The sequence below is a fragment of the Notechis scutatus genome, chromosome 1 (genome assembly GCF_049901735.1).
Source record: "Notechis scutatus isolate UNSWTSFEM ecotype Mainland chromosome 1, rNotScu1.2, whole genome shotgun sequence".
Classification (NCBI taxonomy): domain Eukaryota; kingdom Metazoa; phylum Chordata; class Lepidosauria; order Squamata; family Elapidae; genus Notechis; species Notechis scutatus.
Genome location: NC_142009.1, coordinates 246875583 through 246889231, shown reverse-complemented (window position 1 = coordinate 246889231; position 13649 = coordinate 246875583). Strand labels below are relative to the sequence as shown.

The window sequence follows — 13649 nt, the reverse complement described above, 5'->3', positions numbered from 1 at the left end:
GCAAACAAAGCAGAAAATTTCTATCATCCCTTGTTTCACAGAAATATCCTAAAGCTACATTTTAGAGGCATGCAATGCTTCAAATTAGATTTTCAAAATGCATGTAGAGTGCAGAGGATGTCAAAAATAGCACCTGTAAGCAGCTCTTTAAAGCAGCTACATCTTTTTCTGGGATCATATAACAGTTGTGAAATTAAGCTGCACAATACTGGGGAATGGTACAGCTGCTTTTAAGAGTTGCAGACAGATGCTATATTCCCAGCTTTGCTCCCAACTACCTTTTGTGAAACTGAATATTGAAGCATTGAATAGGCCAACACCATTTACTGACAGAAAGAAAAAAAATTAAGTTAAACAATTAAAGAAACCAAGAGCAGGATAGAGGTCAAAAGCACTGTGAGTTTCACCTATAAACAAGAATCTGTTCTACTACTAATGGTCAAGGCAGATAAGACTTCAAGGGAACTGGACTTAAATCTCTTTTGGGGGCATTGGAACTTCAGACTGATGATGTCATTTGACCCCATTTTTGGGCTCAGCTGGTCATTTCCTACAAATATGACTTTTTATGAACTGATATTCATTGTTTTAGATGAAATGGGGAATTGGATTACTACATATTTTCTTGTTTAATCATGGGTCAAGTGAAAATAGTAGCAAATAGGCCTCAGATACTGTCCAAACCATGACATGTGCAAAAGGATGGGGGTTAGTTATGCACTCAAAAATACAGGTCATCCTCATTTAATGTCCATTTAAAAATATGATGGCAATGAATGAGTGGTAGTTACAACTAGTTCTTGGAGTTCTGTCAGTGTAAGCACCCCCACAATTATGCAATTGCAATTTTTGGCACTCAGCATCTAGTTTACAATTATGATGTTTCAGTGAGCCATAGTTACATGATTATTATTTCTAACATTTCCTGCTAGTTTCCCATAAGCAAAGTCAAGTTGGAAATCACAAGAAAGTTAGAAGTCACAGTCACATGAGGTCACACTTAATGACCCCCGCATTTCCTCTCATTAATACCCTATCTGACCCTAAAATAGCAAGTCAAGTAATGTGATCCCCAGTTGAGCGGTAAAGTGGTCTAGTGTGAAGATTCTTGCCTCCCACTTGGAAGGTTGAGAGTTCAATTCTAGGTAGCAACATATATTTCTCTCCTAGGGCTCAAAGAGAAAAAAATCTGCTGTGAACTCCGTGTGGTATCAGGAAGGGCATCCAGCCAGTAAACGCATAGCTCCAGCCAGTCACCCCAACTCTACCCCGAATAATTAAGAGGTTACAGGGTCATAAAAAGGGAGTTTTAATGTGATATTCCAGGTGTTGTTGAGTTTTAACACCTATAATAACATCAAACCAGCAAGACCAATGTAAGGGACGATGGGAATTCAGACCAATACTTTTGGGTGGAAGATAAGGTCTTCATTGTTGTTGTAAAAGAATAAAAGTAATTTAATGCAATTCTTGTCTTGGCTTTCAATAAAGTATATTAACATTTAAATGCCAAAGATAATGTTACAGATTAATGTTTTGTCTGAGAATGAAAAGAAAAAAGAAACCAGAAATATACTAACTCTATACTAGAAGTTACTTAAGCAACAGTGTGAAATCATTATACCTGCATTATACCTTGACCTTTATTCTTAATATTCAATACTTTTTCTCATTTTTAAAATCATGTGGGTAATCTAAACCTTATGCTTTACTTATGCACTGATATTGACAAATGAAGGCATATTGAAAGTTGGTTTCTTACTTACTGAGCTGAACATATAGCAGTAGCCTGGTTAGCTTATTAATTCATTGAATAGTATTCACTAGCCTACAAATATTAAGCAAACTGTTAATATAATGGACATGCTACTTTTTTTTGCAGTATGTTAAACATTAGCAAAATTTATACTGCAATATCTCATCCCTCATGAGTTTTATTGAGTAGCCTTGGTTTCTTAGCAGCATGTTGAATCTTAATAGATGTTAGCCTTCAAATTATTGCAATTTATCCTGAGGAATTTTATTTTAAATTTCACTTGTAATATTTCTTCTGAGCACAGTTGGAAGAAAAAAGAAAAAGGTATATGTAAAGAAAATGTAGACTGTATCTAAGAGAACCTATTTCTTTCTGCTGAAATGTTTCAGAGTTTCTTTCTTGACTATTTGTTCTCTGTCTGTTATGTGGCCTACAGCTATATTAGATTGTTAAGCTCTTTGTGAGCTGTTTTCTCTTCATAATGATTATATCTGTATTATTTAGATGGATAATAGTCCAATCTCAGGAAGAACTGCCCAGAGTCTCTGTGAGTTAGGGTGGCATACACATTTCATGAATTATTATTTTGATTAATGTTATAACCAGAGTCATAGAGAGTCTGTTCTCATTATACTACTATTTCCAGTTGCAAAAATTGGACCAACCTGTACAGTGGTGGGATGCTGCCAATTTAACAACCGGTTCGGTGAGCGCACCAACACACCTAAGCATACATGCAGCTCCTAAAATGGAGCATTTAGAAGCTCAGGTGCTTACCTTCCAAGTCAGCAAGGGTAAATAGAACAGCGAGGGGGCGGGAATCAACTATGCTGCACGATTGAGATGAGCTACAAAGCAGGAAATAAAGGACAGGATAGGGTGGGGACAAGTGAGCAGGGCCAAATGATCGTCGGAACTACGGGTTCACCCGAACTGGTCTGAATTGGCAGCATCTTGACCCCTGAACCTGTAGCATTAAAAGTGCTATCAGGTAGGTCCAGATGCCTTCCTGAAGATGGTTGTTCTGACTTTCAACAACATGTTATTGGGTAGGAACATGTAATATATGATCTCAGAGGACAAATCTCCTTCACAGAGAAAGAGCTACATTATCTGGCTCTTAGTCTCTTTCACCCAGAGCATCCTCTTCTACTTGCCCATATAGTACAGGCAAAGTTTACCTGAAGAAGATGCTCCTAAAATTAAAGCCCAAGCCGTTCTTATTGATGGGATGATTAATTGGTGGTAGCAGACATGCATCCTTCACTGTTACCGCCAAACTTCATTACGCAATGCCTTGTGTTTATTTGTAATATTTTATCCAAGGTTTTTCTATTAACTATAGTTAAAAGCATGAATTGAGGCCTTTTTCTCTTTTTGCTATAGCCCACTTCATATTCTTCTCTCAACGTCTTCTCTCAACGTCCTTACATCTGCTTCCTAGTACTTGCCTACCCGATGGCTCTCATTGCTAATTTGTTTTGTTATTGTTGTTGTTTAGAATTAGAATTAAAATTATTTTATTGGCCAAGTGTGATTGGACACACAAGGAATTTGACTTGGTGCAAATGCTCTCAATATACATAAAAGAAAAGATCAAGAGTCAAGGATCATCAGTACAACACTTAATAATAGTCATAGGTTACAATAAGCAATCAATTCATACTAGGAAACAGTCAATATAAATCATAAGGATACAAGCGACAAAGTTACAGTCATACAGTCACAAGTGGGAGGGGATGGGTGATAAGGACTGATGAGAAGATTAATAGTAATAATAGTGCAGACTTTGTAAATAGTTGGACAGTGTTGAGGGAATTACTTGTTTAGCAGAGTGATGGCGTTCTGGAAAAAACTGTTCTTCTGTCTAGTTGTTCTGGTGTGCAGTGCTTTGCTCTGCTTTTTTTTCTCTTTCCATCACAAAATTATCCTGGTGTTTCCTGACATGTTGCCCCTTTCCCCAACCAGTACCTCATTTGATGTCTCTCATCCAAAAAAATGACTGCAAATTTATTCTTCAATTTCTTCTCTGACTCTGATATTATTGAGCAGTTTCAATTAGATCAGTGAACACAGAAGAACATTAAAAAATAAAAATAAATAGCAAGCGCAGCACTGTGCATTAAAAAAACACATTAAAATTGCACGTAGTAAATCATATATACTAGAATTGGAGCAATACAGAAAAGATGTATATATGATCCTCCTCCCTATTCTTGCCATTTAAAAGGTGCATTTATCTGAACTGAAAAGGCTTAGGATGCCAAATAGCTTTGCCACATCTATAGTTGTTCGGCAGCTTCTGTAGGAGAACTTTGCATTTTAATAGAAAGCAAAACAGAATTCAGTATTTTTGTGATGGAAATGCATTTGACAACAGATTGCAAATGGTTAGCTTAATATGGAAGAATAATTTCTCATTATTCTAAGCGAACTATCTGCATGCTGCTTGCTATGCTCCTTCCATTATGAGGAACAACAGTAATACCATCCTGAACACATTTGATTTATACATGAATACTTATGAAACAACCTTCTGAGTACTTTCCCCTTTGCTGCCAATTGTGTTTGAAACAGAATATGAACAGTATCCTTTTGCATGCATTTTTTCTGACAATCATAACAACAGTTCATTTGAATTTGCGCATTATTTTGAGAATCATCACATAGACACAACTGAAAGTTGTTAGGGGGATTATAAATATAGAAGGTACTCTTATTTTAATATGTTATACCTTCACAAATACAGTAATACTGAAAATATATCTGTTAATCTCTGTTTAGAGATTTTCTCCAAAGAGATGGCTTTGAGATTGCATGTTAACAAGTATATTAAAATCAACTAGCCATAACAAGCCAAACTCTTCACAAAATTAGGGTCATGATTAAAATATACAGCATTACATTCATCTTAAATAATTTAATTTGGGTTAATAAGGAGAAACGTATGTATAAGAACCCATTGAATGATCATATCTAAGCTTTAATCTTTTTTTACCCTTGTTTTGAACTGCTGCCATTTGACAGTTTCAAGTTATGCATGACCAGCTGTTTTAAAGATCATGTTTCTTTTCAAGTTGTGGAGAATGATGAGTTTCCAGAAATCAATTCCTGTTTGGGGGCTAAAGATCCAGTTGACTGGGGGTAATTAATACTCTTTTGTAATCTGTCTGAGGTAGGATGACACTGGAGAAAAGTATACTTCAGCTCAAGTCATGACAATCTTCAGGGATATAACAGTAAGATATCTGAAAGATTGTCATATAGTTTAAAGAATCTAAATAAAATATGTATGCCTTTCCCAGCAGCTAGTCAGGAACCAATCAAGATTGAAATAATATTTCATGAGGCAAGAAAAATTGGATGTTTGGGTATATATGGCATCTGAGAAATCCTTGTTCATCAACATATTTTAAGCCATTTCTCAAATGCTTAAGTATATATTCAATAAAGAAACATATGCAGAGCTTTAGGTGAGCCACTGACTCTGAATATCTTTATATTGTTGTTACGGGGTTCTTTCAAATTAAGTTTGGAATCACCTGGAGTTTCTCAAGTATGTGCAATTTTAAATATTTCAATCAAGACTAAATTGTCTTTTCCCTTCCCAAAGGTGCAAAAATCTCACCTTTCCAGAGAATCTTCCCGAGGTCAGCATTGTTTTCATATTTGTGAATGAAGCCCTTTCAGTGATTCTACGGTCCATTCATTCTGCAATCGACAGGACTCCTGCTCATTTGTTGAAAGAGATTATTTTAGTGGATGACAATAGTAACAATGGTGAGTAGCATATACCAAATAGAAGGCACGTTTGTGTGTGTGTTCTGATGCATTCTTAATGAAATCATTCTGTATTCAAGATGACTTTGATGTTGTAGTTGACAAGACACTGTGAAGAACAAAGTTAGTCAAGATATTTTCTTCCTCTGTGTTTTTTTTTTCTCCTTTTATATCTGCACTAAATGCATCATTTCATAAAAAGAACATTTTTTCAGGCTATTAGGCCCATCTGGTCTACATTCTGTCTCACAGTGGCCAAATGGATGCCCTTGGGAAGCTCATAAGACTGAGCAGCAGGCTGTTGATAGCCTCCTTTGGATTCCATTTCCCAGCAACCAGTATTTACATCATACTGCATATGATTGAGGAAGTAATGAACAACTACCAATATTAGCCACTGATAGTCTGATACTCCATTAACCGGCCCATTCCCTTTTTAAAAGCATCTCAGTTGCTTGTCCTTTCTATAACTTTTGCCACAGTTTAATTACATGCTATGTTAAAAAAAAGTATTTTCCTTTTTCTTTTTGTCATGCTCAGTTCTAGAACTTACATGGCAATAGTCAGAGTCTAAGCTTAAACTCAGAAGGTCTATACACACAGCTCAGATATACAAAAAACTGTTATTGCCCCTCCCCCCAAAAAAATAAGTACAATCAAATTGTAAGCACTTTGAGGACTAGTTTAGGTAAGACTTCAAAAATTAGGGAAAGACTGTTGGAAAAAGCACTTAGGGAAATAAAATAAAATAAAATTGGAGGAGTGCTTGGTGAGTTTTTGAGGTTCCAGTCACTCTTTGTTGGGTACTGAGAAATCACACCCACAATCATTAATAGTTTCAACCCTAAAAAACATTAAACAGGCAGCAATCATGTGATCTTCATTTGACCAGGAAGTCAATGGAGAAGCCGGCAGGGAAGGCTGCAAACTGCCACCTGTTGAAGGATTTCCCTTCCCCTCTTGTGCATGGGGGTGAGGGGTGACTCTTGCAGTGGTCTGGAAAAAAAAAATGTTCAAATCATGAAGATCCTTGCTTATTTTCTCCACTGGATTTCCCTTCCGAGCACAGAGGGGAGGGCAACTTCTTCAGGAGGCTGGGTTAAAAAGAAGCTTGGATCTTAAAGGTCCCCATCAAAGTTCCCTCATACACATGGAGTGGAGTCTTCTGCCCTCCTTTGGCAGTCAACTCTTTCACTCTTTCTGCTTAATAACTATTGTAGTCACTCTACGATTGCAAATGGGAGAACCATTGGGATTATGGTCCTGGAGTGAAGTGCTCCTCTCACTTAATGACTGAAATTCTGTTTCCAAATTAGTTGTAAATTGAGATCTACCTGTAGTAGTGCCTTCTGTTCATATCTCAACTCTCTAGAGATTCCGTGACTTTTCAATCTAGTCATGATGTCTGAGTAACTTAATAAATGCACTTCTTGTATGTTTCACCTGCTAGCCCATCTTTGAACTAGCTGATTAAAGCCTTTTTCGTTTTAACTTATATCCTGTGTTGGCTGTTGAAACTCAACAATATAATTCTATACTGACCACAAATTATATCATTGTAGGCCAATTATAAATTATATGAGATTCACATGGGGAATCAACTAATCCCAGAGATATAGTAGGAACCAAGCAAGAATGAAATTAAATTTTTCTTCATATTTTTCTTTTCTTTTTTTTTGTAAAATTTATTTGAGTTTTCACAAAAAGAAAAAAAATACAAATAAAACATCTTTTTTGGAAGTAGCGTAATCCCGGGTTACATTTCTTCGTATAGACACAAATTCAAGTTCATGCTCATTTTTATATTCTATTTCATATCTTATTACTATTTTACATTTTCTGCATAGCTTCTCCCCTCTTTTAATTTTCTCAATTTTATTTTAATTATCTCAATTCAAATCATTATATATGTATTTTTTGTCTGTCCTGTTTCAATTATCTATTATCTTTTCTCATTAAACAAAATTTCTCCTGTAGTTACTGATTGGAGTATGACGCCTTTATATCTTTTAAGTTTATCCATTTAACTCTTATTTAGGCTTCAATATATACCCTAAAGTTATAACATTCAATATAATACATAACTTCCATTCGGATTCTGCTTGGTACATTCTTAAAATACACACTATATTCTTAAAAAAAGAAAAAATTATAAATGTATGTAATTAAAACAACACATTCCATTCCAATTCAATTCTATCATTAATATTAATATTCATTAAAGTCTTAACTTCTTTAACATTACTTTTCAATTAAATATCATACTTCTATGGGAACAATTATAAGCTTTCCATAATTAATTCCCCCCCTTCACTTATATTTTATAAAACATTAACTAATTAAAATGTTCCCGTTCCTTCCTAATTCAATTTTCTCATTTATTTTATTTCACTTATTTTATTAACAAACATTTCACTAAATTACACTAACTATTTTATCCCTCATTTTAATCATACATTGTTTCCAATTTTCTAAAGTTATTTCTATTACTAATATAACAATACAATCTTATGTACCTTTACAGAATCCCTTTTTCAGTTAGATTTTCACCCATTATCTCTAAATAGGTCCTGTTTCTCTATATCTTGCTCCGGTCCTTTGTAACTTCTTATACTTTCCTTCTTCCCTCTCTTCTTCTCTCTCCCCTTTTTACCCCCTTGTCTCTCTACCTCTATTTCTCTCTTCTGTATTCTTCTTTTCTGTTGTTTTCCAGTATTATACTTATTTTTCGAATTATTTTTCTTTTCTTTGGTTGTTTTTTTAAATCTTAAATTCTCCATTCTCTTTCCCCCCTTTCCTTTTTATTCCCCACATAAAATTACTTGTTCATTAAAGATGGCTTCTTCTTTGTCCCAGTCTTCTTGTTTTGCAGACGTTTCTTGTTGTTTCTCATAGTTCCAAATCTCCATTTCTAAGAATTTAAAAATGAAGCCAAAAGAACCCTTCCCTTCTTGTGCATCTTCTTTGTACTTTTTAAGTTCCATTTTCAATTCATCCAGAAGTGGTGCCATTGTATGAATTTTTAAAGAACCACCCGATTAATTTTAGTCATTCAAATGTAATAACCAAGAATCCAAAGATCACCAAATAATCCAAATACACGCAAGCTGTTTCTTTTTGCTCTTTTTTTCCACTTCCTCTTCTTGGGGTTACTGTTTAGTTACAAAGTTTCAGTTAAAATGTATCTTTTAGAAGTCTTGTTGAAGTTTTACTGTAGATTCTTTTTAATTCCAGGCAGTCTCTTTCCTCTTCCAGATCCTGCCCTTATTTTTTTCTCTCCCTTCCTGCTTATGAAAAAAAAAATTTTAGCGTCCAGAAATCTGGATTATCCCTTTGGCATTTTATTTTATTTTCAGCTTAATTGCCTATTGATGTCAAAGCGGATTTTTCCAATTTCTTATTTAAGTCTCTTAGTTGTCAGTATAGGGAAGGAGAGAGAAGAAGAAAAAAAGCCAAACATTTCCCTTTTCACTTTCCTTCGCTGCTTCTGACTCTTCTTTGGGAGCGATGTTATTTTTTTGTAAGTTTAAATTCCAGGGTACCTTAGTTATTGCTTTCACAATTTAACCTGGTCAGCCAAAACTTTCACTTCTTATCTTCCTCCTGCACATTCTTTTCCGGTCGAGTTCTTCTTTGTGGTGGCCATTTCTGACCACCGCTGCAACCGCCTTCAGGAAAGGGAGCAATGGCCAGCTGAGGAGGAGAGATGCGGCTTTCCTCAACCCTGCTGACAGTCTCCCCCCTCTTCACCACCTCTACCGGGTGGCTTAGCCCTGAAACCAGCCAGCTCGGGGCACTCCAGCGGCGAGCCCAGACCGAAACGGTGCACGATTGCGGATTTCTGTCTGTCGCCTAAGAGACTTCAAACCGGAAGCCCCAATTCCATCATATTTTTCTAACTGAAAAATGTTAGGGACAATATGAGTCTGCCTAGTTGTGATAATCCTGCCTGTTAGGCAAGTTGTCCCATTTGTTAGCAAGATGATTCATTATATAACTGGATAGTGCATCAGGGTAGCCATTTGATAATATTACTGAAGAAAGTAATTGGCCACAAGATCAAAAGTCAACAGTAATCATCATGTCAATTCTACAATGCCTTTCCTCTCATATTAATGGTAGTGAATTTGGGCATTGAGGTGGTTGGATCCGAGTGACCAAAACTGAGCAGTAAATTGTAAGACTTTATATGGCAAAACCCAGAATCTAGGCAAGAAGTCAAGAGAGGTCTCAAAGACACAGCTCTAGATTAAACATTGTTATTGTCAGCAAGGAAGAAGCTAAATGATCAACTGCTTGTCCACTGCTGTGCGAATATGTCTGTCCCTCTGATTCCCGTGGTGATTCAAACTCTTAGTTTTCTACTTACCATCTGTCCCATTCAGTAATTGACTTTCTTAATTGTGCTTGGTTATCCTGAAGCTGGGTAGTTGTTAAGTGTTTACATAGTTTCTAACTCTAGCCTAAAAACTACTGACTTTTGCCTTACTCATTAAATGATCTGTCTTGAATCTCTCTCCATTTAGATTAAATGTGTATTTTCTCTACTATTATTTGTGTGACAGAAAAACTTCTGTTTATCCAAGTTATCTATGCCATGCAAAATCACTCTTTTCCCCTCTCTCATCTATCTATCTATCCTCTCATCTCTCTGTCTGTCTGTCCGTCCGTCCATCCATCCATCCATCCACCCATCCCATGGCTGTCTTTACATCCTTCATTTCAGTCTAAAGATCCTTCATGGCTATACCCATCCTTATAGTGGAAGTCCTGTAATAAATGCAAGTCCCTAATCATCTTGACTGCTATTTTTTGCATTTTTTTCTACTGCTGTATGTACAGTGACAGTACAGTGACAAAAAATATGTCATATTCCAAGGATGGTTTCACCATATATATTTATAAGGGCATTATTATATCAGCAGTTCTATTTTCATTTTCCTTCCTAATAATTTCAATCAGGGAACTTGCCTTGTTTTACAGAAGTTGCATACTGGGTTGACATTTTCATTGAGCTCTCTACCATGACTCCAGGTCCCTCTCTGACACTTTAGATCCCATTAATATACAGATAAGCTTTGAATTATCTATATCAACATGCATCATTTCACATTGCTTACACTGAGCTATATTTGCCATTTAGAAATTCATTTTTATGGTCTGGAGAGATTCTTTTTGAACACCTCACAATCTCTCTTTTTTTTAATTTTACCATGCTGAACAGTTTGGTATCATCAACAAACATAAGCACTTCACTCATTCCTGATCATTTATTGATATAAAAATTAGAAAGCATTGGTTCCAGCACAAATTTCCAGCACTAATTCATACTTCTCAACAGTGTCAGAACTGGCCATTTACGTATTTATCCTTACAGTATAGTCATTTATCAAGTAAGTCACTTAAGCCAGAATTTGCCTATATGCTGTCAAATATTTTTTTGCTTTTGTTGGCAGCACTTCAGCCAAAAGCTGCCTAATTATTTAAATATGCCTGAAAAAATATACTTTCTGTGAGGAAAATCTCTACAGGGGAGGCTATAAATGAAATTAACCCCACCACCAGCACAATTGTTAGATAAAATTCCTCAAACAATAAGATAAGTTTCAGGTGCTTTAATAAGAAAAAAGGATAGTGACCAGATGTAGATTATTTAGTTTTGAAACTCCAGTTCTCCAGTTTACAGAAAGGCAATGAAGCTAAAGTCTTTTCACTTCCAATTGTTAGATTTTTTATGATGGTTTGGTCTGCCATTGTGATTTTATTGTTCATAATTTGTTTTTATATTTGATTGTTTAAACATATTTCAAAGTTTATCTAAGAGTCCTATGGGTTGAAGAAGTGGGATATAAGCATCTATGTAAATATTAAATAGCTTATGTTATCTTTGGAGCAAGACTGATATTGTTTAAAATGTGATGACATCTGTGTTTAAATGTGTCCCATAAGTATTTTATAATATGTTCTGGATGAAAAAAGATGTCATATTTAAAGCATACATGATACCCCTTTTCTCTTGTAAATCCATAGCAGGATTTTTAAATATTGAATCTCCTAGAATACATAGCATTCCTGCATTGAGTAGCTACTGTTGTGTTTATGTTTTGATTATTTTATTATGTGGCATTAACTTCTAGTAACCACATAGATAGCTTTTCTCCATAATGATCGGTCCCTAACCTGGTTTTTCAGGTCTTCCAACAATGCATTGTAATTGAGTCCATTCTTCTTCTTGTTAGTTATCCTCTCCTTCTCCTTCCTTCCTTCCTTCCTTCCTTCCTTCCTTCCTTCCTTCCTTCCTTCCTTCCTTCCTTCCTTCCTTCCTTCCTTCCTTCCTTCCTTCCTTCTATATTTCTCATTTTATCCTTATAATTTTGACACAAGCCTTGCCTCTGGTTTAATAAAAAAAAATCTGCCCCAGAATAATGATTCTCATCTAAATTTTGTGAGAAGACCAACCTGAATTTAAAAGAAATGACCACTTCTATATTATTTTATACATGGTCACTGATCCAGTAAAACTTACAGTGGTACTAAATGAGTAGTATGTCAGCTTTAAAATTCAGCTGCCACATTTTTTAAGAGAGTTGGAGGAGTTGAAAAGTTCAAGGTTATTCTGTATGTCAAATTAAGAAATTCCAGTGGCAGTTAATTGGTTTTCGTGATTTATGAAGTGTAGAAGTGGGAGGAGAGAAGGGAGGAGAGAAGATGGATTCTGTGTAACGCACGAAAATAATTTCACTTGGGAAATTGCCTTTGACATGCCAGATCTGTTTCTAAATAAATCAATTGGAGAAGAATGTCTCGGAGTGATTGATATCATGGATACTTTCTGGATGCCTTACATAGTACTTATGACCGGTCCTCAAAGTTATGGCCATTGCAGCATCTCCATAGTCATGTGATTGTTATCTGGACATTTTGCAACCAGCTTGCAATTCTGGTGTTGCAGCATTTGCATTTTTGTGCTTGCCATTTGCAACATTCACTTCCAACCATCAAAGTCAATGGGAAGGCTGGCAGGAGGTCAGAAATGCTGACCATGTGATGTCACACTGAACAGTGTTGCAGAGTTTGCTCAACAACAGCAACCAGAGGTGGCAGAAGTTCCATGACTAAGTGGTGGTCATGTGACTGGGTGGCTGTGGCTTGCTGACTGGGCATGGCTTGGTGGTCACATGACTGGGTGGCCGTGGCTTGTATGTAAATATTGTAAATATATAGATATTTATTTTTTTATAAAAAAGAGCAATTTTTACCCAAAATCATGCAAAGCAGGCAGGCAGATTGAGTTGCTCACAGAATCACAGATTCACTCAGAGATCTACCTTTCTGCAATCTTCTGCCTGAGTCTGTCACATAAAATTTGTTTGCAAGCAAACTCATAAAATTTGCTCGCAAGGAAATTCACAAAATTAACTCACAACATGTCATGTATGTAAATCTTGATTTTTTTTTTAATAAAAAGAGCAACTTTTACCCCAAAGCAGGCAAAGCAGGCAGGCAGATTGAGTTGCTTGCTGAATTATAGATTCACTAAGAGATCTACCTTTCTGCAATCTGCTGCCTGAGTCTGCACTGAAAAATGGAAGCTTCAGTCCTAAGGAGATTCAGCTCTGCTTTCAGGCCACTTCTCCCGCCCAAATCCCCTGAATACCACCCCTGACTGGGCCTTAGGGAAGCCTCCTGGGTGAAGGCAAAGCAGTACAACAGTGATTTAGATTAGCTAGAAAGCAAGAAATCTGACAATTTCCTGCTTTCTAGCTGATCTAAATCTCCCTCCACAGCTGATCTTCAGAAAACAGCTGATGGTTGGGGGGGGAGGAGAAATAGCAATTTACCAAAAATTAGGTGAAGGCACAACATAGGCAAGTGGGATAGTATGCATGCCAGGTGAGGAGTGACTGGGTGGGGAGGGGAGGGGCCAGCCAGTGGCATGATTTGCTGGTTCTCTGAACTGCGCAGAATTGTAACAACCGGTTCTATAGAACTGGTCTGACCAGGTAGAATCCCACCCCTGCTTTCAATGGCATAAATTAATGAAGACTAATTTTCCCCTTGTGTGAGAAATACAGTATAAAAGCAAGGATCATTCCAAGCGCAGTCCTAACTG

The 13649-nt window shown here is 36.3% G+C and overlaps 1 protein-coding gene across 3 annotated transcripts in view; it reads left to right on the top strand.

Annotated features, from left to right (window-relative positions):
- GALNT18 (polypeptide N-acetylgalactosaminyltransferase 18) overlaps positions 1 to 13649 on the top strand; it is a 342012-nt gene that overhangs the window by 203149 nt on the left and 125214 nt on the right. For all 3 annotated transcript variants that reach the window (XM_026664840.2, XM_087950986.1, XM_087950985.1), the window contains exon 3: positions 5370 to 5536. In XM_026664840.2, the coding sequence (XP_026520625.2) occupies positions 5370 to 5536 (167 nt within the window). The remainder of the gene's footprint in view (positions 1 to 5369; positions 5537 to 13649) is intronic.